At 60.5% G+C, this 27753-nt stretch overlaps 2 protein-coding genes across 5 annotated transcripts in view; one reads left to right on the top strand and one right to left on the bottom strand.

Moving 5' to 3' along the window:
• Positions 1–191: 191 nt before the first annotated feature.
• The window catches only part of LOC136108209 (bactericidal permeability-increasing protein-like), a 45731-nt gene continuing 18169 nt past the window's right edge, over positions 192–27753 (bottom strand). The window contains exons 2-16 of the mRNA XM_065849831.2: positions 8171–8340; positions 7287–7395; positions 6873–7001; positions 5965–6120; positions 5542–5605; positions 4307–4370; positions 3758–3849; positions 3477–3653; positions 3188–3247; positions 2898–3065; positions 2507–2574; positions 2242–2284; positions 1829–1892; positions 1207–1283; positions 192–540 (exon numbers count right to left, since the gene is read on the bottom strand). Of these exons, the coding sequence (XP_065705903.1) occupies positions 487–540; positions 1207–1283; positions 1829–1892; positions 2242–2284; positions 2507–2574; positions 2898–3065; positions 3188–3247; positions 3477–3653; positions 3758–3849; positions 4307–4370; positions 5542–5605; positions 5965–6120; positions 6873–7001; positions 7287–7395; positions 8171–8285 (1440 nt within the window). The 5' untranslated portion in view covers positions 8286–8340 and the 3' untranslated portion in view covers positions 192–486. The remainder of the gene's footprint in view (positions 541–1206; positions 1284–1828; positions 1893–2241; positions 2285–2506; positions 2575–2897; positions 3066–3187; positions 3248–3476; positions 3654–3757; positions 3850–4306; positions 4371–5541; positions 5606–5964; positions 6121–6872; positions 7002–7286; positions 7396–8170; positions 8341–27753) is intronic.
• Positions 13204–26038, top strand: KIAA1755 (KIAA1755 ortholog). Of its 4 annotated transcripts, none has more exons than XM_065849941.2 (14): positions 13204–13659; positions 16271–16468; positions 16943–18230; positions 18340–18480; positions 19154–19277; positions 19632–19725; positions 20785–20868; positions 21386–21502; positions 21817–21915; positions 22139–22287; positions 23141–23279; positions 23545–23667; positions 24376–24567; positions 24646–26038. In XM_065849941.2, the coding sequence occupies exons 1-14, from the start codon at positions 13657–13659 to the stop codon at positions 25639–25641; spliced, it is 3747 nt and encodes a 1248-aa protein (XP_065706013.1). In that variant the 5' UTR covers positions 13204–13656; the 3' UTR covers positions 25642–26038. The 4 variants fall into 4 exon arrangements, with proteins under 4 accessions (XP_065706013.1, XP_065706012.1, XP_071671525.1 ...); XM_065849940.2 differs by having other exon boundaries at positions 18337–18480; XM_071815424.1 differs by having other exon boundaries at positions 24376–26038.

The following is a 27753-nucleotide window of genomic DNA, read 5'->3' as shown; positions in this document are numbered from 1 at the left end:
TTCCCGCCCTGCTGCCGGGCGGAGCCGGGGACCCCGCGGCGGAAGAGAGAAATAACGAGAAAAACATGATGGTGTGTGGTGCTTTGCCACGACCGCAGGGATAAAAATAAGCGAAACAGGCGTTCCCCGGCGCCTGCGGCCGCCCCCGGGCCGGTGCGAAGGATCCCGGCAGCATAACACGGACATGACGGTCACACACAACCACAGCCCCCGCCGGCCGCCTTTATTGCCATCAGCTGCCTCCGACACGGCAGAGGCGGGAGAGGAGGGGTCCGGGGGAATTGGGGTCCGGGGACCCCCAGCAGCGCCGGGTGAACCCGGGCTTGGGGGGTTCAGCTTCAGGGGGCTGGTGCTGCTGTCCCCAGCTGCCGTCTGGGCAGCGAGGGACATTGCAGCAGAACCAGGCACTTCAGCTGCAGCAGTGGGGCCGAGGGGAGGGAAGAGGTGACAGGGGCAGTTTTGGTGCTGGAGGTCCCTCTCGTCGCCTTATTTCCCGATCTGGGGTTGAAACTGCACGTCTGCTCCCAGCAGCAGGAAATTCTGGGGGAAAAAAAGAGAAAGATGGGGCTGTGCCTGGCCTGGGTGGCTGTGGTCACCAGCACCCACCACATCTCAGGCAGAAAGGGCAGGCAGGCACAGGGGGTTCTGCCAGCCCTGCTGATTAATTTGCCCTGGGACATTCCCAAACCATTTCACAGCCCCACCCTTCCATAAATGCTCAGCATCCCCGTAGTGAGACCTTCTGGGGCTTCCCCAGGGCCCCCCACAACAGCATCTTCCTCTGCTCGCCAGGCCCTGGCCAGGCTCCTGCCCCCCGCCCGGCTGTGGTGCCGGTCCCGCCGCAGGCAGATGTGTCCAGCTGCAGCTGCTCTGCGCTCACAGGCAGCATCCTGCCCAGGGAATGCAGGGGCTGGAGGACAATGCTGCTGCAGAGCTCTGTGTGCTGCTATAAAAAACATCATGGGAAACTCAGGCCCTGGGTTTAAGAACTGGGGGAAGACGTGGTGCCACCCAGGTGGTGCAGAACCCAGACCCAGCCCATGCAGAGGGGAGAAGCAGGGCTCTGGTGTGCAGCTGTGCCACCAGGATCCCAGCTGAGCATCCTCTTGAGCCCAGCGTGGGCAGGGGAATGGGCTCCTCACGCCGAGCGGCAGGCGGGGCTCAGTGTGGCAGGACAGGCTCTGGTCAGGTGCTGCCCTCACTCACCTTGTGGAACCGCACGAGGATGTTGGAGAGCTGGATCCTGTCGGGCAGTGGCAGCGGGAAGCCCTCCCCTAGCCTGGCTGGAAAAGACAACACACATGGATGTGATGGGATGGAAGGGGAGCAAGGGGAAGCACAGGCCATGCAAAGCAAGCAACCACCTCCTTTCCCCATTGCTTTCTTTGTCCACACTGCTCCTGAGGGAGGCAGAGGAAATCCCTAAACCCCTCCTGAGTTCCACAGAAGGGCTGGGGGCTGCATGCTGTGCCATGGCACCCCCCCGCCAGGCCCCTGGCAGCCACCAACACCACCCTGGCTGTATGTGCTGGGAGTCACAGGAAGCAGCGAGCGGGGGCGAGGGTCTGGAACACATTAGGATGTGCAGCAGGCTGAGGTTTTCCATTGCGTTCACTGCTGGATGAATGTCACAGCACTGAGAGGCTCCTGCATGCTGCTTCCCACAGCCTTCGCTGGGCACCTTTGCTGCTGTCTCCTGCCCTCACTGCAGCTTTACCCACCCATCAAACTTGGCAACAGGGGTTTAATTAGTAAACTGGGCCTGCTCAGATGGAACAACCTGGCCAGCGCCTCCTCCAGCACCCCCATTCCCCCATCAGGTTCTCACCATTGAGACGCGGGAGCAGGATTTTGGAAGCCACGATATTCATGATGGACTGCAGCATTCGCACCTGGGGGCAGAGAAAGGGGCAAGGAAAAGAGCTTTAGTCTGTGGGAGAGCAGGTGACAGGGCACTGGAGGATAATTAGGAAAAGGAAGATGGAGAGGAGCTGGGACAGGCACACATCTCCAGAGAGCAGCGGCTCTCTCTGGCCACGCTGATGCGGTGGGAAGAGCAGCAGTGAGAGGCAGCAGCAGCTGGTCCTGCACCTGCCCCAGCCGCACAGGCTGAGGGGTCTGTGGGGTCAGTGCAGGGTCCTGGGTGCAGCCCCAGGCCCTGTGTCATGGGCAGGGGAATGAGCCCCCTCCTTGGCCCCCAACAGGCTCTTACCTCCATGGTCATGGCCAAGAATGGCTTACCTGGAAAGCACCGACATCTGACCGCTTCAGAGAGAGTTTAATCCTGCGCAGAGATAGAGGTGATGCTATCACGGCTGTCCCCACCTGGGGAGCGAGTCCCACGTTGGTGCCAGCTGTCGGTGGCTGTGGGGCTCCAAGTCTCTCCAGCCCAGCTCATCCCCTCTGTATCCTGTCCCCAACTCTGGGACCTCCCCACCTCCCCTCTGTCCCCAGGAGCTCAGAGCAGAAGCCTCCCCAGTCCCCCAGTGCTGCTCCCCCGCTGTACCTGCCCACAGTCAGGCTCCCAACAATGTGCCCAGATGTCACATCCACGACGGCAGAGACGTTGGTTGTCTAGGGGGAGAGTGCAGAGCTCTGGCAGTGCTCACCCCCTCACCCCAGCCCAGACCCCTAGGGAACAGCCCAGACCAGCCACCGCAGGTTTATACAGCTAAACCCGGCATTGGTCAGCATGGGTGTTTTCCTGTTGGGGACACCCCACAGCAGGGCTGGTTTTGGACTGTGAGCAGCCCCTCTTGTGGCAGAGCTCGCAGCAATGGCTCAGCATCACTAAGCGCAGCAGGAGGAGGGTGCACAGCTCCAGCTGCCATTTCAGCACTGCTGAGGAGCGGGAATGAGCCCAGCGATGGGAGTGCCGCAGGCTGAGCCCAACTCACCAGGCTGAGGAGGAAGAGGGGAGCCAGGGTGGCATTGGGGAGGACGGCAAATGCCTGCACATCCACCACGGGCTGCAGCGAGAACCCCCCAGGTCCAATGCTCAGGAATGGAGCGGAGCGGGTGGAGAGCCTGAACTTCATCGGCAGTTTCGGGTACATCGTCTCCAGCTGCAGAGGAATGGGGAGAGGATGGAGACAGCAGCACAAACTCCTGCGCCTCTGGGAGAGCACCGTGCACGGAGCAAACCCCTGTGCAAAGAGCAGGAGCTGCAGGGGTCAGGACCACTCACCTGAGGAATGAAGGCTGAGAAGGTGGAGGTGTTCAGGTGGAAGTCAGCACCCCCTGGGATCTGCGGGGATGGGATGGTTGCACCGGGATGACACAGAGTGGCTGAGCTGTGGTGGGATCAGCCCCCCGCTGCCATGCCCCCATCACACAGCCCCCAGCTCTCAGGCTCAGGCAGCTTGTCGGGGGAGCCAGGGGAACACCTCAAGTCCACAGGCTGCCACTGAGCTCCCCTGCAAACGGAACACACTGCCCAGGGGCGCAGGGTCAGCCCCATCCCAGCCACTGCTCACCATGGTGTCTGAGATCTCAAAGACTAGTGCCCCGGCGCTGTGGTAGGCAAAGCTGGCGGTGTTGAAGAAGTAGCTGGAGGCTCCAAAGTAAACCATGCGTTTGTGATCTGGGGGGAGGCCCAGCGGCAGTGGAGGGAATGGGACGGTGGAGCGGTGGGCCAGGGAGAAGAACTCGCCCTAGGAGGAGGGAGAGGGGTGAAGTAGGAGGTACCTGAGCCCGTTCCCACCCACCTATGGTGATGGCATCAGCCAGCTCGAGGTTCCCCAGTGCAGCCTCTCACCTTCAGGCCCGTGTCCAGGGAGCGGGCGGTAGCAGTCGGGGATGCCACCAAGGCGTAATCGATGCCAGTCATGGCATCTATCCTGGCTGTGACTGTAAGACACAGGACAGATAGATCAGTGAGGGGAGGTGGCACAGGGACACTGGGAGCAGATGCCTCTGCTGGCATCCAGGCAGAGCTGCACCTGGGCTGCCCGGTGCACCTGTTCAGTCCCAGCTTCATGTGTGTGTGCGCTTCTGTTGAAAAGCAAAAATCCCATTTCCCTCCTAACCCAATTTTTCAGCCACATGGACTAACTCTGGAGCACAGGAGTGGTTGGGGGTCCCTTGGCTACAACAGCCTGTGCTCCCCCCAGCTCTGGGGCACGGCGCTTTGGTGGGTGCATGCATGGCTGAACGGGTGCATGGTGACAAGTTGCTGCTTGTACAGCTTTCCCAGCTCCCAGCATGGGTGCAGAAGTACAAGGAAATGGGGAGCGGGCACGAGATAAAGCACTGTCCTCACGGCTGGGAAGGAACTCCTGAAACCCCGCGCGGTGCCATCTGGTACCTGGCAGGGTCTGGGCATAAGGCTGGAGCTCATTCCGCACGGCCTTGGCCACGTTGTCACAGACCTGCAAAAGCAATAGAGGCAGCGAGGCTGAGCGAGGGCAGTTGTGCCAGCACGAGCGGTTCACCCCACTGGGTTGAAGCCTCAGTTGCACTCTCCGCTTTGCTGCTCGGTTCTGGTTTTATTCCTTACAAAAACCTGCTTAAATAAAAATCCCTTCCAACTCAGGACATTCTATGATTCTATGACCAAGACCTCCCAGTGACCAGGATCTCCCCGTGACAGGCTCCCCTGCACTGGGGGCACAAGGGCCGTCCGGGCTGGTGCAGCAGGAGCAGGAGGCAGCCCCGGTGTGATGCTGTCCCAGCCCCTGCCCTCTCCTGCCCATCACCCCTCGCTCTCACACATGGAGAAGGACACCAAGAAACATGTGTTGGGCAAAGGGGCCTGGAGGAGGAGCCCAGGGTGGCCACGGTCTCCTTGGAGCCCCAGAGCTACCCTCTTCCAGGAGGCAAAACAGCAGACAAGGCGTTTGAGCCCCAGTTTAGCTCCTGCTGCCAGCCCACCTGCTGCTGCGGCCTTGGGAAGCCTGGACACAGCACCGGGAATGGCGCCCGGGCAGGAGGATGTGCTGTGGGAGCGGGATTTGCCTCTTCTCCAGCTGCTCCTTCCCGAGCAAGGTTCACATCCAGGGAGGCTGCACCGCCTGCCAGGCAGCCTTGTTCTAATTACTGTGAACAGCTTGTTGCCATGTCTTGCTGCAGGTCCCGGGCATGCAGGCTTTTGTGTGGGGGGACAGGACCAGACCCCCCCCCCCCCCGTTAGAACAAGACAGCAAATGTCTGAGCTCCAGAAATGAGGATTTCCACCCAGTGCTCCCCAAAGCACATGGGAGTGCGGCTGGTTAAAGGACAGCTCCGAGCGGGCTTCCTCTGTTAGTCAGTTTGGCTGAGGTGTGAGATCTAATTAACTGACCACATGGAAAGAAAAGGCTTTGTTAATTAGTAACCAATTACACTGGGCTTTGGCAAAGGCTGCAGGTTTCAAATTCAGCCTAAACCACACGATGCTATGGAGACGGCAGTCAGCGATGCACATTTTCACCAAGTGGGCAGCACAAACACACCTAAGTGTCCCGCTCCAGTGCAATCCCTCCGTGTGCTCTGACCCCTCACATCAACTACCAGCAAGGGCTGAAGCCACCAGGAGAACCTGAGCGCTGCCCACTCACGTACCTTCCCCTCCAGGGCCTTACGCAGTCTGGACTCAACGGCCTTTTTGAAGAGGTTGTAAAGCAACCTGCAGAGAAAACCAGAGAGGAGTCCCTGAGCCCAGCGGCTGCTGCAGGGTTATGTATCAGGAAAAGGAGACACTAGCAATTCTGGACACTGGGGACCACCATTCCTGCACCAGTTTGGTGTCTGGCCACAGCAGGACAAATCAGACCAAGTTCAAGTCCATTCAGCTGCCTCTCTGGACGAGAAGGACACCACCAGAGCCCAGAGGAGCTGCCTGGGGTGTGTGAGTGGGCAGGATGGGTGGCCTCCCAGGGACCACAGATGTGCCAGCATCTTATCCCTGCACCAGGGTCTGGGAGCCAGTTCCCGTGGCAGAGGGGCCACATGTGGCATTTCTAGCCCTGCACAGTGAATACGTACGACAGCTTGCCCGAGAAGTGTACGTGGACTTTGGAGATGCGGGTGCTGCAGCTGGACGTGTCAACGGTGGGTTTCCCAGAGCTGTCGCTGCCCAGCCTCAGGTCAATTCTGATATAGATGTTCTCCACCTTCAGGTTAAATGAACCACTGGACCGGCTGCAGGGAGAGGAGCACAAGAAAGGGACATTTCTCACCAGTGAGTCCTAGTCAAATCCAAACCAGCCAGAGCTTTGGGACATCTCTAATTAGCTCGGGCTGTCCCTTGTAGTGAGCACCCAGAGGAGACCAGCAAGGCTTTCAAACTCAGGGAAACCAAATTGCAGTGGAACATAAATGAGGAGAGGTCACCTTTAGATGGAGAGGACTGAGAGCAAGTGTGGGATATGGAAGAGAAGAAGGAGAGTTAATGCACAGCTCCTTTGTTATCCACCTTGTTCTTTCCTCCCACCCTGTTTTAACCATTTCAGTGGCTTTACAAGCGGCAATGACCTCTGCCCACCCTGGTCCTGGCTCAGCTCTGTCTGTGGGGGCTTGGGAAGGTGACCCCAGTGTGAGTGGGAGGGATGGTCCCTCACAACCCAGGTGTCACAAGAGGGGAAGTGGTGTCCACATTGCCCCCCAGCCACTTGCAAGTGTTATAAACGCTGCCTGGCCAGTGCCAAGGGCTCCCAGCACAGAGGGAGACCTGGGGCTCCCCTGGGGCTGGGGGATACCCCGGGCTGAGGGGCTCCCAGGTGTGCATTGGGAACACAGCAGCTGCGGGAAAGACAAGTCAGCACTTCTGGAGAGAGTGAAGCAACAGCTGCCCAGATACCGGGGAGACGGAGAGGAGAAAAAACCTGTCCAGACCCAGAGAGGGGGACAGAGAGCGAAGCCCCTGAGCAGGGTGGATGGAGCTGGGCACATACATTAATCCGTATTTCACCCGCCAGTTCCCATTCAGCTCGGCGAAGGCGTTGGAGATGGAGACCTGCAGGCCCACGTTGGGGACCAGGGAAATTCGTGAGTGTGGCAAGTGGAAAGTGCGAAGGTCCAAACTAAAAATAAATAAGTGAAAAATAAGACATAAGTCACGTTACAGGGGTGCCTCACCTGCGGACACACAGCTGGGGAGGGAGGGAGCAGGGCCACCGTGCCAGCAGCATCCTCAGCTCCCGTCCTCCTGCGGCACAGACATGCCTGGCAGGGACACGCAGAGCAGAGTGGTGCCTTGGGAAACATTGTCCCCGCAGCCACGCACAGCAGCTCCAAACCCCACACAGCAGGAGTGAGAGGTGAAATGGGGCAGCGAGGAGCTGGGCCAGAACACGGGCAGGACTCACTTGGAGATCTGATAGTACACCTTCCCCAGGAAACGAAAATCACCCGAGATGTCCGGCAGCTTCAGCCGGGCCAGTTCCTTCTCCAGGATGGCGATCCCATGCTGGTGGGCTGCAAGGGCGGGGGGAGAGCGTCACCACCACCTGCTGGTGCCAGGGCTGCTTCCCACTGCCCAGGCCACCTTTAGAGCTAATTTGGGTGCACAGAGCCCCTTTGAGCACACAGGGAATGCTGCCTGACATCTGCTTGCAAGCCCCAGGGGCAGGTGGTGTCCAGGAGGCACAGAAAGGGAGCAGAGGTGCCAGTCCTGGGCTGGGCACCCTGCGAGGGTGCAGGAGGTCCCAGCACTGCAGGCAAAGCTGGCTGGAGCACACGACCCAGGGAGCAGCATGGCACAGACGGCGCTGCACAGACAGGTGCTGCAGCCCTGCACCCCTGTGGGGAGACACGTCCTTCCCTCCCGCACAGCCGGCAGAGCTGCCAGGTAAATGAGCCGTTTCTCTCGCAGTGTATTCCCATCCATAACCGTGCTCTGCCTGCCTCAATAACCCAGCATGGGGCATATCCATCTCCATCACTGCCCCCTGCAGCCCCTCCCCGCAGCTCCCATGGGGGTCACAGCTCGGCTGCCTCGCATGTGCTGTGACCACGGGACACCCCAGCCCTGCGCATCCACCACCTGCCGGGGCAAAGCCCCCGAGACCTCGTGGGGCCACACACCCCACAGGGCTCCAGGAAGGCAAGCGAGTGCACCTGCAGGGACCCCTGGGCAATGGTGCATTCGGCACCCATGGCCAAGGGTCCCCTGTCTGCCCCAGGACTCTGCACTCTGTGAGCAAGCGCCCCTCGGCTACCCGCAAAGAGAGAAAGCAGAGGCCAAACCCACCATAGTCCAGGCCTGCTTGGGTGATCCTGACCACGAAGCCGGGGTTGGTGGCATCAGTGAGTGCCAGGCACAGGGCCAGCGCCCCACATGCCACTGCCAGGCTCTGCGCTCGCATCCTGGCTGCCCTGCGGTGCCACTGCTGGACTGTCTTCCGCACCGCCTTTATATCCCTGCCAAAACGGGAACCGCAGTGAGGCGGGTGTGCAGACCAGCTGTGGCGGGGCGTCCCCGCAGCCCCAGGGCTTCCTGCTGGGCCACCGCCCCTCACCTCAGCACCGCTGGCACCCGCGCCAACGGCATGGCACACCCACACCCCACAGCACCATCACTGCAGAGCAGCTTTGGGACACAGTCAGGGCTAAAGAAAGCAAATTATGGTTTCTCACCCCATGTGAGCAGACCCCGGGTCCCCCATACCCATGGGGCAGCTGCCTTCACTGGGGTTGTATCAAGGCACCTGAATCACGGGGTGCCCTGCACCTCCAGCCCTGGCACCAGATTCTGTCACAGAGCAGCCCTGTGTGGAGGGGATGTCCAGTACTCCAGGAACAAGCCCCAGGTGCGAAACTCCTGGAGCCCTGATGTCCCAGCGCTTGAGCTCACAGCAGCTGGAGCTGGGTGCAGGCAGGCAGGAGGGGCAGCAGCCCACAGCCCCAGCCGGACCCTCCCTGCCTGCAGAATAAAACATTTAAGCTACTTTCATTTCCCATCAGGGAGGCGGCGGGAGTGGGCACAGGAAGCCCTCGGCAGCTGATGCAGGCAGATCTCATGCTGCATCCAGGGAAGTCCTGGTTGCCAGAGGCAACATCCCTGATCAGGAGCTTGTGAAATGCAGCTATTGCTCAAGCACAGCCCGGGGCTGTCCCCATGGCGCCACGGCCCCCTGAGGCCCGGGGAGACAGGAGCAGAGCCTGGGTGCCTGGAGAGCTCAGGGCTCTCGGACCTGCTCTGCCTTTCTTCCTCCGTGTTTCAGCCAGGGACCCTTAAAGGGTGCTGGGCAGCTGCACAACAAACGCCTACAGATGCACACACAGCTATGGCTCCAAAGGGCAGCACCATGACTGGCGGCAGCGCTCGGGTACAGGGCAGGAAAACAAGGACAGAGCAGCCCAGCAGGCTGGGTGCTGCTGGTGCCTGCTAGGGACAATGGCCATGGAAGAGCCACATCCCACAGGCACCCAGGTAGCATCCCAGGCTGAGATCCTCCTGTCTGTTCTGGCTCCAACCCACCCTGGGGACCAGCAGTCCACGGGCAGAGCTCATGTTGCCCAGAGAGAAGAAGCCAACAGCAGAGAAGAAAAAGGCCAAGTCCTCGCTTGGTCCTCATCAACACTTCGCTGGATCTTGCTTGGTGCAGACAAGGTGCTCCCAAAACCCTCTGTACATGATGCTGCATCTCAGCAGAGCTGTTTTGAAACAATATTTAAGATATTCAGGATGAGCATTGGGGAAGCAGAACCTCTTCAAGGAAGAGAAATGAAATTTCATGGAGAGCAGCACGGAGAGGAAGCAAAACCAGAAAGTCTTTCTTCTGTGTATGAGGAATTTTAAAGTTGAACTGAAAAGACCCTTCAAACAGCACAAATCCTGACGAAACACTCCTGTGTTTGGTGACAAACAGCTAAAAGCACATCTAACACCCCGGCCAGTCCCGGTAGTGCTTCATGAGAGGGATGACAGCAGGGAACTGAGGGGGAAGCCCTGCCCGACCCTGCAGAGGGGAACAGGCTTCGCCTGCCAGCTGGCTGTGCCGGGGACACACCGGTGTCCCCAGGGCTGGGGTCTGCTGTGCAGGAACGGTCATTGTCAGATGGGATGGGCCGGGAGCTGTGGGACGGCCCTCTCCTGTGCCACTGCTGTCCCCTGTCGGGGCTGTGGCTCAGGACCCGTCCCTGCTGTCCCCAGGCCACCCCCAGGCCAGGGCTTCCTTTGGCCCCACCGCTCCTCAGCATGCACAGGCAGCTCCCCATCCTGCCCGCAGCTCTTTCCACATCTCGTGTGGTGCAATGTCCCAAATCATCCTGCCATGGCAGGCTGGGGCTCCCTGGACCTTGAGCTGTGTCCCGGTTCCATCCCCAGCAGCCAACAGCTCGGGTGCCCTGGGCTCGCTGCCACTCCGAGCCCTGTCCTGGTGGCCCTGGCATGGGCTGCTGCACCCCAGCTGTCCCGGCACAGCCGCTGGCAGGTGTGAGGCAGCACAGCGGCTGCTATTGATCCTGGGCTGCAAGCAAGGACACGCGGGCACGTTTGCCTTCTGCAAGGAAATTCGGCCACATCCTTTTCCTGCGATGCCACAACTGCCCTGGGATTTCCCCAGGGCTGGGCAGTTCCACGGGTACCAGCAGCGTCGCTGCGGCTTGTCCTCTCTCCCCAAGCCCCAGCAGAGCTGCAGGCTGGCAAACACCCTGCTGGGGAAATGCAGGGGAAAACCCGGGGAACTTGGCAAGAAAAGTGAGAGCAACCCAGCTGGTTTTGGGGGGAATTTGGAAAAAGATAAGTCCACAATCAGAAATAAAACCTCCCCCTATGCATCTCCAGCCAGGACAAGTTCACTGCCACCAACAGAACCAGGCTCTGACCAGAACTGTGGCCACCATGGTTATCCCTAGACCCACAGGGACATCCCCCAGAGCTCAGCGAGATCCTGTCAGCATTGAGATGTGGGGGGCTGCGGCTCCTGCTCGCTCCCACACGTGCAGGTTCGCTGTCCCACCCGCTCCTGCAAGTCTCTGACAACCTTGGATCAGCAGCATCTCAAAACATGGCCAGGAGATGTGCGGGGGCTCCTGCACTGATGTTTTCCCAGCTGCAGGACCTGCCTGACCCGTCCCCGGCTGCTCCTGGAGCCAGGAGGGCTCTGTGCCAGTGTGGGGTCACTGCTGATGCCAGCCCTGACCGCTGCATCCAAAACAGGCAAACGGAAACACTCAGGGACCCAACTGCTAATAACACAGGAGTCCCGCAGAACACGGTGAGCGGTTGCACCAGCAGACAAGGACCCTGGCAGCAGGGACACGGCCAGAAGCAATGAGCCTCTCAGACACTGTCCCCGACGCTGTATTCACCACCCTCATTCTCCCTCTGCCCAGCACCCCGGTGACATCCCGGGGTCCCCATGGGAGCAGCACTGCAGCCAGAGCATCGCCCCCTCCTGCCAGGGCTGCCATCACCCCAGACAGGCAGGCTCCTCTCGCAGCACAACAGCTCGTGACACGAGGTCTGGGAGCCTCGGGGGAGACAAAAGGGGACGCAAAGAGCTGAGGGGGATGATTTTGCAGAGAAGTAAAAATAAAAATGCAGGAATGGTGACCTCAGGCAGAGCCTGGGGGGATCTGAATGGTGGCTCTGTGCCGGTGGAGAAGCAGAGCAAGAGGCCACATGCAGCCTGTCCTGGCAACTGCTGGGGACAAACAGGACATGGAGAGAGGGAGCAGCAGAGGAGTGTGAGCTCATGGGGTCAGAGGCACCCAGGAGGCCCCCAGAAGCTCTGCCTTTTGCTGGCCAGGCTTAGTCCCCAGCACCATTCTATCTCAGGAGAGCACAGGGAGTTTCTGTGGGTGCTGCAGGGATGTGGGGCTGGATCCAGGGTGGGCTGGTTGAACACGGCTGATATGAGCCCCCAGGAACCAGGCTGGGAGCTGCTGCCCTCAGGTACTCTACAACACTGGGTTCCCCCAGGCTCTGGTTTGCATCCTCCCCGTCCTGCTCACCAGTCCCAGTGCTGCAGAGGGATCCTACCTGCTGGTGCTGGGACCCAGTCAATTGCCCTGCCTCCTCCCTGCCCACTGCCTGCTCATCCAGCCTCTCTGGATGCGCATGAGCCAAAGGAAGTTCTTGGGCTCCTTTCAGAGGTAACCAGGCAATTAAAGAAGGTCAGAGCATGAGCTCATACTCCCCTTGCACTCAGTGATATAAAAAGGCTGCAGCAGCGTATGGGAACCAATGCAATTAAGGAGCAATTGGCTGCTGGTGGGGAAGGGAGGAACTGGCTCAGCAGGCCCCAGTTTGCATTATGGATCCTGGGCAGACGGCTTAGGCAGGGTTTGAGCCAAGGGCCAGCGCTGCACAGAGCTGCAGTGGTGCCTGCAAGTCTGTGGCCACACCATGGGCTGCAGTGGTCCTTGTGTCACAGCTGTGCCATGGGCTGCACCAGTCCCTGTGTCACAGCTGTGCCATGGGCTGCAGCGGTGTTTGTGTTGCAGCTGTGACATGGGCTGCAGTGCTCCAGCTCCTCTGCCCACCCAGCATGACCGCTGGTGCCTGAGCCCTTGCAGCACTCATGACCTGTACTGGCGACGAGAGGGCTCTCGCCGGCTCCCAGGGAAGTGGGAAGCAGACGCAAGCCCTCCCTGGCGCTGTCCTCCCTCCAAGAAGCCAGCAGCCCAGCTGTACTTCCTCCTGTCTCGGCTTGTTTTCACAGCGTGTCCTTTGGCTGCTCACAAATCCCTGGACAAGCGTTCGTTACTGAGACTGACTCGGCAGCTCCGGCCCACGCTGTGGTTGTCCCACCCATCCCTGGTCCTGTCCCCGGGCTCATCCTTGAGCCCATGCTCAGGAACACGACAGCAAACAAGACTTGAGCCTGAGCAGGGAGCAGAGGGGCTGGAGTGCCGGACACTGTGCCGGGGACTGGGGAACTGTGCTGAGCCAGCAGCAGTTTGCGCTGGGATAGACCAAATCTGTGGCTTTGGTGCCTATGCTGATTGTTTTTATAGGAATTCTGGTTGCTAAATCACACAATTCTGCCTCCAAGTAGGTACTTTCCGTCGCTAAAACGTCCAAAGAGCCATAGGAGACACTCTTCTTCTACTGTGCTTTTAGGCCAATTCACAAATGAGAACTCTGGCTGTGTTTTGAATCCAAAACCAGCCCTGATGGCTCACATCAACGCCGGCCTGTGTTTATTTAAAACCAGGGGAGCCGCCGATAGCGCATGGCTGCCTGTACACACACACACACACAGTTTTGCATCTTCCCGGGGCTGTGCTGGACCCCCGAGCCGGGGGCAGCAGCTGCTCGGGGGGCGGGGAGCGGGCCGCCCGGCACCGTGCCGGGGAACCGGGCAAGACCCGCCGGGGCAGCCGCCCCCCCTCCATATCCCCGGCGGACGAAGCCGGCGCCGCGTCCGCCTCTGCCCGCCCGTCGCCCTGGGGGCGGCCAGCAGGGAGCCGGGGGGGCCGAAGGAGTCCCCGGGAGGAGCCGCCGCCTCGGGAGCCCCCGGCGGAGCTCGGCCCGGCCCCCCCAGCCCCGCGTTACTACCCGAGCCGCCCCCACCAGCCCCCTCCCCCGGCCCGCCCCGCCGCGCTCGCTCTTTCTTCGCCTTTTCTTTCTTTTTCCTTCTTTTTATTTTTTTTCATCCCAGCAGAGGCGCGGCGGCCGGAGCCGCTGGGGCCGGGAGCAGCCGCTCGGAGCGCCGGGCGGGGCGGCCGTGGGACGGGAGCGTCGGTGCCGCGGTGCCCTCGGCCCCCCAAAGCTTCCCAGTAAACATGGTAATTCCTTCTGCTTTCCTCTCCGCTCACTTTCCCCTCGCTGCCAGCCCCCCCAGCGCCGGGTGGGCAGCGAGGGTGGGAATAGAGGGGGGTGCAAAAGTGGGGTGTGAAGGCGGGGGCAGGTGTGAAGGTGGAGGGTGGATGTGAACGTGGTGGGTGGGGGCAAGAATGGGGGACGCAAAGGTGGGTGTGGATGGGTGCGAAGGCAGCCGTCTGCTGGGGCAGGCGTGTGCAGGGCTGCAGCTCCCAGTGCATAAACTTCCCTGGAAAAGTTTGGCAGTGGGATGGGGTGCAGCAAGTGGGTGCTGCTCTGTGAACCATGCCTGGATGCAGGTACCGGACACTCAGCGGCTCATTCCTGGTTGGCCGTCTCATTTGTTGCCGCAGCTGGCATGCTCCGTTGCCCTGGGCTCCAGGCGATGCCGTGCTCAGCCCTGTCCTCCAGCTCCGCTTGGGACTGTTCGTTACCAATGGCATCGGGCCCTGCCAAAGCTGCTTACAGCAAGAGCTGCAGGAGAGGGAGAGGAATTGTTATTCAGGGCTAGTCCGGGCACTCAAACTTCGCTCCTTCTGAGCAGGGGGGAGAATGGAGATGGAGCTGAGTCACTCTGTGGCTTTGGACACAGTTAAACAACTTTACAACACCAAAACACCAAGTGCAGCTCATCCTGTTGGTGTAAACCACTTTAAAAAATATGGGTATTTGGGGAGAAATATCAATCTCTATTTAACAGCACTTTGGCTTATTAAAATGGAAATAGCTTTGCAAATGTAAATCTCCTTATGCTCTCTAATGCCTTTTGTTTCGGCTCGGTGCTCCCTTGCAGCTGGCGGAGGGGCAAGGGCTAATTGGTTGCTTTTGGATTTCTAAGGGCTCCCCGGCCGATCTGGCCTCAGCTTCGCCTGCGAACGCAGAGCCACTGCACCACGGTTACCCCAAGTCCTCCCTCACTGATGAAGTGCTTTGTGACACTCAATGAAAACATTTTTAGTCATTCCAGGCCAGAATATTCCCCAGCACAACCCAGGCTGCGTCTGGTACCTCCATCATCAGTGGTTCCGCCCGCCACTGGCTCACGCTGTCCCCGCTGCTGGATGCCGTCCTGGGCGCTGTCGTTCCATTGACAGCAAAGCAGCTTTGTTTATTCGGTTGATTCATCCTCTGCGCGTCCTTTGCTGTGGGGTTTTGGTGGTGGTTTGGAAGATTTTCCTTTTTCCTGTTCCCTGATACCCGAAGTTTATCCCAGCCGGTTTACCCAAACTCTGGGCATTTCTCCCCAGCTACCAAGGTGTGGGACCAGGGAGGCTGCTCCAGGGCTTGGGGGATGGTGTGGTGAGAGATGGGGTGTGGGATGGGGCTGCTGGCAGCGTGTGCCTTCGCCCCACGAGCAGGTTTGGGGCTGCCTGTTCCCCCGCAGGCTGCCCAGGGCAGAGCCCTGGTCTTGGGGTACCCGACTTCTCTTTCTGTTTTCATTTGTGTTTTTATCAGTGCCACATGAGCTCAGTTGGGAAGAGTTTAGTCTGGTTTCAAAAGAGCTGTTTTTGGGATGTGCCAGGGCTGTGCAAGGGTGATCAGGCCGTGGGCTCTGGCACAGGCAGGGCTGGCCAGGCAGCATGAGGAGCTGACAGATCCCCCTTTGCTGTGACAGACGGTGGCTTCTCACCTCAGTGCAGGGATGGGGAAGGAGCCAAGCTCGGTGGTGGTCAGGGCACCAGGAAGGGACTTGCTCTCCTCCTGCCAGGCCTGAGGGCAGGAGATCCCTGTGTGGAGACATGGAGAAAAAGTAATGAAGAATTATCCAAACTGTGACTGGAAAGTGCTTTAGCTAAAGCGCATTAAAGCTAATTAAGCTAAATTAATCGTGGCCACTTTATATAGGCTCGCAGGTCAGGGATTAGCTGCCTGAAATTAATGCTCACCTTCAGCTAATCCCACCTTCAACTAATCCCACCTTCAGCCTGTAACCCCCCCGTGCTGCCTGTAGCACAGCTGGGATTTCACCAGCGCCATCTGATGTCTTCCCTCTGTGCCCTGCTGTGCCAGCCGGGTCTGCACAGCCATCATTTCCTGTGGAGCTGGGAAAGCGAACTCAGAGCCACCAGTTTACATGTGCACAAAACCAGCGTCCTCGCCTTGTCTGGCAGCAGCACACAGGAGGGGGCTGTAACCCAGCAGAGCGCTTCCCAGAAAACACTTGGAGGACTAATTTTGAGTTAGGCGAATTCAGCAATGAGTCTGAATTAAAACACCCAATCCATCTTCAGACGTCTGTCCTTCCTCCCATCTGCTGCATCCTGTAGCTGAGCCTGGCGCATCCCCATGCTCTGCGTTTGGCTGGGCTGAGCCCCTCGGCTCCTCTGTCTCCGCACAGCCGTGTTCCTGGCGGGGCCACAGCTGCACTAGGGACTCACCCCAGGTTCCCTAAACCACAGCCCAACGCTGGGAACAGCAACAGTGCTCAGTGCGCCCTACACCCAGTCCCTCCCCAATCTCCAGGCACGTTTGAAGAGCTGTGGTGCTGCGTTGGCAGGATGGTGGGCATGGGCTCTGGGGATGACAGCATCCCCTTACAGGGCCACTCTCCCCACCAGTGACACTTTCATCCCGCAGGACGCCGGATCACTGGACACAGCGGTGCAGGGCGCACTCCAGGCTCTCTACCCGCCCTTCGAAGCCACGGCCCCCACGGTGCTGGGCCAGGTGTTCCGGCTGCTGGAGACGCGCTACCAGGGGGATGGACTCTGCTGCCTGCTCCGGTTCCTCATCCCGGCCAAGCGGCTCTTCGAGCACGTGCGACAGGCAGCCTGTGTAAGCCCCCCGCCTCACGGAGCCCTCAGAGCCCCCACCCCGCCATGCAGGTCTGCCCTGCCTCCTGGTCCCTGCGCTGGGCTGCAGCTCCCTCTGCACATCCCCTTCCCTGTCCCCATCCCTGCCCCGCAAAGGGGACTGCGGTGAGCCCAGCTCCCGGCACAGCTCTGGCACAGAGCCTGGCACACACATAAGGGCAGGGGGCTCCTGGGTCACCTTGTTTTGCCCCTGGAGAGGCTTCAGTGGGGTTTCCCCTCTGGGTACCACACAGCACCCTGGGAACAGCCATGGGCTCGGGTGGGCTTGCAGGGCCCTGCTGTGGTTCAGCTCAGGGACATCTGATCAGGTCACCAAGCTCTTCAGCCTCCATCATGGGAAGGGTGGAACGTGGCAGTGAGAGCACGGGAGCTCGGCTGAGAGGGTATGGAGCCAGCGAGGCTCTCGCTCATGTGCTATGTTCTTCCTCCCTCCCAGGCTCCCTACTTTAACTGCATCTTTCTCCATGAAGGCTGGCCCTTGTGTCTGCATGAGAAAGTGGTCGTCCACCTCGCACCGCTCAACCCCCTCCTGCTGCGCCCCGGGGACTTCTACCTGCAGGCTGAGCCATGCGAGGAGCTCTCGGCGCGTATCACCCTCAAACACCTGTCCCTGGACCTGCACACGGTGGAGGAGACGCCGGTGCCCGAGGCCGCCTATGCACTGCTCTTCACCAATGAGTGGCTGGAGGAGATCAACAGCAACCAGGCCCGGGTGCCCCTGCACACGTGCCTGGTGGCCACTGAGAACGGCGTTGCCCCGGTGCCGTGGAGCAGCATCGCCACACCGCAGTTCATCGACAAGCCCAAGGCTGCAGCCGATGGTGCGTCCGGAGGGGCTCAGCATGGCCCCGCTCCAGAAACCACAGCTGAGACGGCGGCACCCAGCACACCTGTGTCCTGCGGCACGGCAGGCGTTCCTGCACCCTACGGCAACATCGCAAGCACCATCCCAGGCTGCAAGGGCACTCCGCGGAAATCGAGCCAGGGCAGGTACCCAGGACTGATCAAGGTGGAGCAGGCTGGGCTGCAGAAGCAGCCAGCTGTGCTGGCCATGCCCAGCCTCTGCCACATCCTCAGCCAGAACCTGGAGGGCGAGTACGTGGACCTGCTGGATCCCTCCCAGGAGCAGCCAGACCTGCTGACCAGGTCTCAGCCACCTGTCTGCCCGGCGGGGCCAATGGGGGCCGGGGTGACACTCCCGTGGGCGAACGGGGGGCCAGGAGCAAACGCTTCTATCTGCGGGGTTGCAGAGGAGGGTCCCTGCACCCCATGCCTGGGGTGGACACTGAGCCGGGAGCGGGGGCCACGCAGCCCACGGTGTCGCCACCGTGACTCCTACCTGGCTGCGCTGCAGAACCCGCTGAGCATCAGCCCTGGGCTGATGTCGGCCATCCTGGAGGAGCCAGATGGCCCAGGCCCCGAGCCGCCCCCCACCACCCCTAATGACACCCCCACACAGCTGGGTCCAGGGTCTGGCAGCCCCACGCTCCTCACCCGCCGTCCCCACAGAGCAAGTCCCAGGGTGCAGGCGGGGGCACAGCTGGGCAGCCCCCAGCATCCCCCGGCCCCTGCGGGCTCCAGCCACAAGTTCTCCTTCCTGAAGGGGCCACGGCTCGGGGCGTCCCCTGGGGACGAGCGAGCCACCAGCCAGCACGAAGGAGCCTGGAAGAAGATATCTGCCATCTACTCACCCAGGATGGGCAGAGCCAAGCCTGCCGGGAAAGGTGATGTCCACATGGGGCCACAGCACCTGCCTGGGCTCTGGGGGGGCTTTTGCATTTATCTGCCTGGTTGCATGGTGGCAGCTCCTCTATCCTTTGTCCCTACCAGCAGGTATGAATGGGACAGCCCTGGAAAGCAGCAGCTGCAAGAGCGGCCCCCCCATGCCCAGCGCTGGCACCCCTGGCTGGGATCCGCCAGCCTGGCAGGACCTGCACACTGGGCTGCTGCGCTCGGGCATTGTCACCCTGCCAGGTACTGCGGGACCTTGACAGGGACGGGGAGGCCTCTGGAGGGACAGTGCCATGCTGCTGGAGACGGATTTCTGGAGGAGGGTTTCAGGGCTTTGCCAGAGGCCAGAAAGCTCCCAAGCAGAAAATTTCCATTCAACTGGGCAAAAAAATGAAAAACATAAAAACAAGCAGTCTGCTCCGCGCAGCTGCCCTGGTTCCCAGCTGCAGCGAGCCCTCCCACACCATTCCTCACCAGTGAAGCTGTTCAGCTTGTAGCTGCCAAACACTAAACGTTTGGCTTCTTCCTTTTCCCCAAGAGCTGAAAAACAGTCACAAAACCATCTTTTTTCTTTTTTTTTTTTTTTTTAAATGAAAAACATTCTCAGCAGCCCTACCCTGGCATTTCCAGGGCTGGCTTTGGTGCCAAGAGCCCTCATGTGCTGGCACTGCCCATCCAGAGGGGCTGGGGGCGGTTACACCGGGGTGGCACCAGGACAGCACCAGGGTGGCCGCTGTGCCACCACAGCTGCATGGTATTAACCCAGCTGAGCCCCCTGTGCTGAGCCGGTGCAGAGCCCATTGCTGCTTGGTGAGCAGCAGTGGGGCTGGTGGGCGCCCTAGTCCCCCGGGGTGCTCAGGGCTGGGATGCAGCCAGCGGGTGCTGCTGGAGGGATCACTCGCTCGTTTCCCCGCAGGGAGCTCGGACAGGCTAGGCAGGGCCCTGCTCCAGGTCAACACCAGCAGCAGCGCCTGGGGGGCCACGTGGTGCTCAGCGGCTGAGCTGGCAAGGCTCATCCTCCACCTCTGCTCCCTGCCCAGGTAAGGGCCAGGGGACCTGCTGGGACTCCTTGGCTGCTTCCCAGCTTGGGGGCCTGGACACCGCCTGGGCCAAGCCAGGATGGATGATCAGTGTCCCGCACATCCCGCATGTCCCCAGTGTGTCCCCTTGCAGCCAGCCCTGAGGACCGAGTGCCCCTGCCCAAGGCACACGTATCTGCAGGGCTGGTGCTGCCCATGGCTGGGCTGTCCCGCAGGTACAAGGCCATTGCTTGCAGCTGCACAGTCCTGCCTGGAGACACGGAGCCATAGGAAGAGGCTTCAGGCAGGTCCTGCCCTCTCCATGTCCCACTTCTAACCAGCGCCATCTCCTTTCCACTTTGTCTCCCCTGCCAGGCAGGAGGCGAAGGACGGCGGATTGACTGTCGTGGTGGACGCCAGGAAGCAGCCACCTGCTCCCATCCTGTTCTCGGCCCTCCGCTCTGTCCAGGTACGCTGGGCTCTGTATCCCTGTGCGGGGACGTGCCAGTGGGGTCCCTGTCCGGGAGCAGGTCTGTCAGAGCCACCCCTGCACCCACCACTCGGTGCAATCCCTGGCTGGCAGCAGTCTCTCCAGCAGCCCCCGGCACTACTGTGCCTGGGGCTGTGGTTTTCATCTCACTAGGTTTTACCCATAAGTGTTGCGGTGCAGATGCACTGAAGCAGCTCTCGTCTGCACTGCAATGCGCTGATCCAGAGTATCCACGTCCCTCTCGCTGCTGCCCCCCCAGCAGCCGGTCCTGGTTCCTCACTCCCTGTAGGTCTGGCAGCGCTCACACAACTGCCACTTTGTTCCCAAAGCTGCTGCTGAATCTCTGATTTCTGAGCACATCTGCAGTGACACAGACTGTCCTTCAAGAGGGCACAAAGACCCCATTTGCCCCCAGCCCCCGAACCGAGCTCACACCAGAACTTATGTCTATCTACAAGGCACTGATGGTTTGGGACCAAAGGTCCCTTCCCAGCCCCACGGGGTCTGTCCTCATCCCCGCTGTCACCCAGCACCGTGGCATGCCCCAGACCCCATCAGCATCCCACTGGCTGTGCTCACCTGGGAATGAGCTTCACAGTGCTGACAGGTTTCCATGCCGGTGCCGGCAGTGCCACGGGAGTGCCCTGAGCTGTTGGGGGCCATGGGGCGCTCCCCACCACAGCACGCTTTGCCTTGGCCTACTCATGGCTTCAGGGCTTGGCTGCAGCCCATCCGGTAGATCCCTCGCTGGCCTGATGCACCTCAGGTGGAAAAGCGTCGCTGGTGCAAACAGTGGGGTCTGCTCATAGGCATCTTCCCGTGGGTCCGTTCTGCCCAGGAGCTGGTGGCTGGGACAGGGTTGTGACCTGAGCAACTTGTTTCCACTTCACACACCAGCGAGCTCGGGAACCATTTCCTTTGCAATGAGCTCGCTGGCCTCAGTCAATGTGGGTAACAGCGTGGAAAACCTGCAGCTGTGCTGTGCGTAACCTGGGGCTGTGAGTGGGTTTGCACCACGACTCTGCCCCATTCCCACAGAGTGTCTCACTGGGCTGCATCCACACCGTGCTGCTGCTGGCCGAGAAGGAGCTCGCCCACCGCGAGAGGCTGCCCGGCGCGCAGGTGAGCCTGTCCCCGTCCCCTCCTTGTGTCCCTGTGTTGTGTCCTGTGGGAAGAGCAGAGCCAGGTCAAAGGAGCCTCCCACCTCAGGGCACCCTCTGTCCCCTCACCTGGAGACCCCCATTGCCTGCTTGGGGACACCAGGCAGGGCAGCCCCTTGCTGAGGGGCTCGCTGGGAGGTGGAGGCGGCAAAAGCTGCCCTGGGGTGGCCAGAGCTCCCCAGTTACCTCCAGCAGCCACACACAGGCACTGCTTGAAAGGGTTTATTGTTCTTTTAGTGCTGCTCAGTGTAATTAATATGTGAAATATTAATGAGCTCAATCACCTAGCTTGGCTGTCATGGCAAATTATTGCAGTCCCGGCAACCTCCCTTGCATCCAAACACTGTGGAGCTGCCGCATGGCACACAGTGTCTTTGGGACAGGGGGGTTATGACCCCTGTTCTAGGCTGCCCCTGGGGACATATCTGCAGAGGGACCTGGCGTGGCCCCACGGTGTTCATTATCCCCGTGTCCTGCAGGTGGAGACCCTGGCATCACTGAAGGCGCTGGGCCGCTACATTGACAGCTCACAACTGACGCCAGAGCTGAACGGCACCTTTCCCTACTGCCACAGCGAGTGGGTTCAGTTCTTCCAGGTGTCTGGTACCAGCCGTGCACCATCGCCTCAACCCCCGCCCTGCCCCTCCATCCCCACCATGGCTCTCCTGTCTCTTGAACATCCCTAGAAAAGTGACAGGAATGCCCAGGAGAGGGGAATGAAAATGAAAGCTCTGAGTACAGCCCCCTCCTGCCTGACACCATCCACACTCCCTCCTCGGCTTTAACCTGCTGTCCCCTGTACTCCCTGCACTGGCCTGGCACTGTTCTCCTCCTCATCCTCCTCCTCACTGCCTGCCCTCCCACCCTGCTGCCAGTCCCCAGCCCCTGACAGGCCATGTCCCACCTGCAGAACCTCCATCCCTTCATGGCTGGGCTCAGGCGAGCGTCGGAGCTGCTGCAGAGCTGCATCCAGGAGCTGCGGAGCACCAACGTGCTGGCGGGGACGCAGGTAACAGGGGCTGCGGTACCGTGGGTTGGACTTTCCAAAGAGCCCATCTGCAGTCCAAAACACAGCAACATTTCGCGCCTGTCCCCCAAAGCTCGGTGCAAACGTTCCTGCACCAGCCACTCCTGGCTGCAGGGCCGTCCCCTGTCTGTGTCCCTTGGGATGTGGCTTCGTGTGCCCATCCTGTGCTGGCGCAGGTGGGACACGTCCAACCCTCTCTCCACAGGATGCAGCCGCTGGCATCAGGCGGCACCAGGAGCTGATGCAGAGGGTGCTGAGCAACCCGCAGCTGGTGCAGGTGCAGCGTGAAGGGGGGGCCATGCTGGCCCGGCTACGCAGGGCGGCTGCCCGGCTCCACAGCTCAGCCAATGTCAGGTAGGAGGAGTCAGCTTCACTTGGGAGTGAGGTGCATGCACCGGGGACCCCTGGCCTCCTCCACTCAGCAACAGAGCTGCCTCCCACACGAGCTTCTCTCCAGCGTGTCCCAGCGCTGGGGCTGTTCCCCTGGGCCTGGGGCTCATGTCTCGGACAGCCCCTTGCAGGAGTTCCTAGCTGGGGAAGGCGTGTGAGTCCCTGGGGGGTCTCCTGCTCCAGGACAAGGCTCCAGGGCTGCTCTGCAAGGCCTGCATGAGCCAGACTGGGCTCATGCAAAGCCACTAGATGGGGCCAAGCCCCGTCAGTGCTGTGCTCATTTGGTGGTGCTGCACATGTCCAGCCGCACCACGCTCATCTGGTGATTCTGCACATGTCCAGCAGGGCCATGCTGGTCCAGCTATGCTGCACATGTCTGGTAGTACCACACATCTGGTGGTGCTGCACATATCTGGTGGTGCCATGCTTGTCCCGTGGTCCATGCACACCTGGCGCAAATCCCACTGCTCCCTTCTCTTGGCTGGGCCACTCCAACAGCCAACGTGATCCCATCACATATTCCCTGACTCCTGTCTCACTGCTCAGCACTCCCAGGGAGCACCCTCATGTCCCTGGTGGGATCTGGGGACACACAGGGTGGGTGGGGAAGACAGCCCTTGCTCAGCTCCGGCCCCTTGCCAGCCGCACGTACTGGGTGGTTGCCTGTCCACTCCCTCAGCTCCGGGGTGCCTGTGTGGCCACACGCCAGCACGCACTTCCAGGGAGCTGCCCCATCGGAGGGTCCTGCTCACTGAAGAGCTGCCCAGCTGGTGTCCTCAGCCCCAGCACTGACGGCCCCTCTCCTCCCCGGCCCCAGGACCAGCATGGAGTTGGCCGAGGAGCTGTACAGCCAGCTGGAGGGAGAGCTGCACGACCTGGTGTCCCAGTCCAACAGCTGCCTGGAGCGGCTGGAGTTCCTCCAAAAGGTCCGGGAGCTTGAGGCCGAGTTCAGCAAGGTAAGGAGGGTGTCCCTGGGGTGATGCTGTGGCTGCAGCAAGTTGAGGTGGTCCTCTGTGGTGTTCCCACGGCTGAGCATTTTTGGCACATTTCCTTGGTTTTTGATGATGAAGGAAGCATGGAGAATAACAGGATTGCCTGAGCTTTGATTTTCCTTGCGGGGCAACACTGCATAACCACGCCTGGGGTGGGATCCCTGCTCGGGGAAGGAAAGGGAGGTGCTGCCGCTGGCCGGTGCCTGACCCTGCTCCTGCTCTCTTGCAGCTGGGCAGCTGGCTGGACGGGGAGGCGGCGGCGCGGCTGCAGGATCTGGGTGCTGAGGAGTGCAGCCCCGACGGCAGCCAGGGCTCAGCCGAGTGGTGCAGCGAGTTCTTCAGCCAGGCAGCGGTGCGTTCGTAAGGGCTTTTCTGTAACACACATCCCTGGGGTATCGCTGCCAATTGCACTGTTGGGTGGCTCTGGACCCTGCCTGGCACTCGGCAGAAACTGAAAATGCCAAATTAGAAACATTTAGAGTTAGAACATTTAGAATTAAAAGATCATTACAAAGTTTGATACAATCAGTCCAGATTCCCCAGGTTTGGAATGAGGCTTCTGGGCAAACCTGGTGTCCCCAGGGTGGCTGGTTCGGGCTTTGCCGGGGTCTCTAGGCAGCCCTGCTCTGGGGAGGGGGACAGTTGTGCTGCTCCTGGGTGTTCTTTGGGCTGGGGCTGCTATCCCTGACCCCCCTGTGCTTCATCCTTTGCAGCCCCCATCATGCCGCAGGGCCAGGCTGCAGAGCCTGCGTGTCCATAAGACAGATAACATGGTGACAACGTGTTCCTGCCATACCCCTGGGTGGGGAGGCCAGGGAGGACAGAGCAAGGTGACTGCACCCAGGACAGGATGGTGCATTTTGTGCATTTCGAGCAGAGCCAGGAAAGAGCAGAGATTTTGAGAACCCCAGTTACCTTTGTTTCTTCTCTCTTGCCCAGCAACATTTCTCATGTAGCCCAGATAGCGACGGCGAGCGCTGACTGCAGTGATCCTCACCTGCACAGAGCAGGTCAGCGCCGTTCCCTGCGGGAGCTCGTGTCCTTCCTGCTGTCCCTGCAGGCTCGGTACCGGTGTGGCCTCGCCCTGTGCCAGGAGGCGGCCGCGGTGCAGGATGCGGTGTTCCCCGAGGCACAGCCCTTCCAGGCGGCTGCCACATTGTTCCAGACGAGGCTCATGAGGTTCCATGGGCAGCTGGAGCGGCGGCAAGTGGAGTGGGAGCTGCGACGGGAGCTCGGACGCTTCTCCAGCAAGGTAGGTGCCGGGGCTGTCCCCCACGGGCCGTGTGCTGGCCGGGCAGCGGGAGAGCAGCCGCTTTGTCTTGTGTTCCAGCTGGCGGGGCTGGAGCGGGGCTGCGGGCAGGGCCCAGCGCAGGGGCAGCGCGGGGGTGGCCGGGCGCTGCTCTGCCTGCAGAGCTCCTTCCAGAAGCTGTCCGTGGAGCTGGCCCTGGAGAAGCTGGAGGAGATGAAGGCTCAGGTGCGTGGGATGCAGCGCAGCCAGGGGCTGGTGGCCTGGAATGAGGCACGGCAGCGGTACCGGGACAGTCAGCGGATCCTGGAGGAGATGCTGGCGGAGCTGCGGGAGGCCTGGGGAACACAAGCCGACGGGCAGGGAGACGCTGCAGGGGCTGCAGCCCCTTGCAAGGAAGTCCCGGGCTGCGGAGCAACCACCAGTCCCAAGCCGGTGGTGTTGGGGAGCCAGGGGGCAACGGAGCAGCTGGAACACAGTGGTGGGGGGCCAGGACAGCCCCAGGCTGGCAGTGTCCCCAGCCCCATGCTGGGTGTACAGCCAAGTTCCCCGCAGCAGCAGGGGCTGGAGGGTGACCAGGATTGTCACTGCCACGTCCCTGCTGCCACCTCCCTCCCTAAACCCGAGCATGGAGCCAGCCTGGGGGCTGCCGGACACATCTCCCCGAAGCGTGGGCAGCCCCCGCACAGACAGCCCATGTGCCTGCCTCCCCAGGCATGTGTCCCAGGCACTGACCCGCTGTATCCCCCCGCTGTGCCCCATGGGACAGCCCCAGTCCCCAGCACACACCGTTCACCTGCCAACACGTGGGCAGGAGCCACCCAGTACTTCCAAATTTCCAGCCAGAGCAGTTTCTCCTCTGAAGACTCAGACTCGCAGAACTCCACTGAAGAAACCCCGGCAGCAAGCCTGGCTTTGCCCCGGGACCTCCTGAGCTCCAGACCCCCTTGCCCCTCTGAAAAGCCCCCCCAGATTGTTTACTTGGAGAACCACCACACCGAGAGTCCAGTTAAAGCAAATGCCAAGTCAAAACAGTCCCTTCCAGACAGGGTGGTTCCTGCCCAGTTGTGGAAGCCTTGATCACCAACACAATGGGACATCCCGTGTTCAGTGGTGGGACTCTGGGATCCAGTGCCCCATCATCAGTCCCAGAGCCCTTCAGTTCCCTGTACTTAGCACTGACCCTGCTGCAGAGCAGCAGTGACCCCATCACCAACCTCACAAGGTTTGTTAATCATCTCCCAGGTGTGTAGCAACCCTCCAGTCAAGTGCCTTTGTCCCTGCAAGCCCCAGGTTCGCCCCAGGACAGCGGCGAGGGCTCCTTGCACCCCGCACTCATGCTCAGAGTGTCCCATGGCAGTGCAAGCCTGTGCCGAGGCTCTACCGTCCCGCTGTGCTGCTGCTGCGGTATCTTGTTTGTGTGCACTTGTTAACGTGGGACTAACATTACTAACATTAATAAACCTGAAGAGAAGTGCCTGGCGTGATCCTCATGGAGCAGAAAAAAGAGCTGTGTCCTGCCCAGGGCCAAACACCGGCTGCTCACCCAGGTTCCCACCACCCTGGTGCCATTGGGCAGCTGGTGCCACCACAAGAGCCCCGGTGTCCCCTGTGCAGGCTGTAGATGCAGCCCGGCTCTCCTGCCCGCCACCAGTGTTCTCTGCCAGGAGGATGGTCCTGCCCAAACTGCTGCTGGTTCGTCCCTGCTGTGCCCTGTTTGCAGAATGAGCCCCTCCCCCTTTTTGGGAGGTTCAAAGCAATGTCTCTGTCCCCAGCTCTCACTCCCATCCTACCCCCTCCCTGGTACGTGGGTGCCATTCTGCCCGGACCCTTGCTTGTTGGGAACATGCTGTCCCAAAGCCTTGGGATCTGGCTGAGCTGGGCACAACCTCACCGATCACCGTCCCAAACAGCCCGGCGTCCCTGGGGATCCCACCCAGCCCACTGCCCGTTCAGGCACCCGGGAGCGGGCGAAGCCAGGCAGGGGACAGGCTGTCCAGCCAGGACACTGCGACACCCACCACCTGCAGCATGAGCTCAGCAAGGGACAGCACAGAAAAAGCAACATCTCATGTAGCGGCTGTTTCAGAAAAACACTCTCCCCCTCCCAGCTGGCGGCCCCACACGGTGCTGCACCCCAGCAAAAGGCACTGGCCCATCCCGGCGGCTGTGAGCATCGCCCATACCCCCCGAAGCCTTGTTTGTGCCAAATCCCCAAGTCCAGCCCCGCTGAGCTCCTCTCCGGAGGCTGCAGTCCCAGCCGCCCCTCCACAGCATTGTGCTCCTCCTGCCCCCGTCATTAACAGCTGTGTTAATGAAGTCCAATCCCACCCCACTGCCCTGGGACCTCCTGCCCATCTCTTCTCTAACTCCTGCCCTTTGTCTGCCCTTTGCTTCTCTTCATATTTCTTTTAAGATCCATTTTCTTCAGCTTAAATACCAATTTCCCTAGTAGCACTTCTATCACTGCTTCCCCGAAATCCTGATAGCTGAGATCTATCCTCTTCCTTTTCACTTATAAGTCATTAACACGGAGAGACATTGGGAGAGTTCTGCACGATTCGCCTGGGTGAACCAGCTGGCTTTGCTGCATTCTCCAATTAGCACCATATCCAGGACGTCACCGAGGTCACCCCAGCAAGGACACTCTTCCTAACTCTTCACGTTACAGTATTTACCTGTGTCCAACCATCTGGCCCTGCACCAAGTTTAAAGGGCTTCAGGAATCCCCTTGCTGCCGAGATTTTGGCTCTTGCAATGTCTGTTCCTTGTCCCTACACACACGGCTGGCGAACGCCATGCCCAGCTCATTGCAAGAGCCAAAAATCTCTTCTACCTCCAAAAGCATTTAAAGACCAAACTAACAATTCCCTCACTCTATTTTCTGCTCTACCGACAGCCGATATGTTGTATCCTGCCGTTACATGCTCACCCCTGCAGCTAACTGAAGCGGCAGCACACCTTCCAAATTCCTCTCTGGATACCAGTTTTTGCCTGTCATTTCGCAGAAGTCCCTGGCCTCAGGAGTCCCGATTCTCAGCATGGCTGAGCTCAGCTCCCGCCACCCACACAGCCCATGTCCCAGCGCAGTCTGTGCCGGTGCCGTGGGCTGGAAACGCTGCCCACGCCGCGCATCTCCCGCGGGAAAGGCAGCAAGGGCGCTGCAGCGGGCGCTGTGCTCCCCACGGCCAC

The sequence above is a fragment of the Patagioenas fasciata genome, chromosome 16 (assembly GCF_037038585.1).
Source record: "Patagioenas fasciata isolate bPatFas1 chromosome 16, bPatFas1.hap1, whole genome shotgun sequence".
NCBI classification, from domain to species: Eukaryota; Metazoa; Chordata; class Aves; order Columbiformes; family Columbidae; genus Patagioenas; species Patagioenas fasciata.
This window is presented reverse-complemented; position numbering and strand designations above follow the sequence as displayed.

Bases quoted from the DNA above. Each gene is read 5' to 3' on its own strand.
- KIAA1755 (XM_071815423.1), top strand. The intron at 18,231-18,336 runs GTGATGTCCACA...TGTCCCTACCAG, and splicing joins AGCCAAGCCTGCCGGGAAAG to CAGGTATGAATGGGACAGCC. The intron at 22,288-23,140 runs GTAGGAGGAGTC...CCCCGGCCCCAG, and splicing joins CACAGCTCAGCCAATGTCAG to GACCAGCATGGAGTTGGCCG.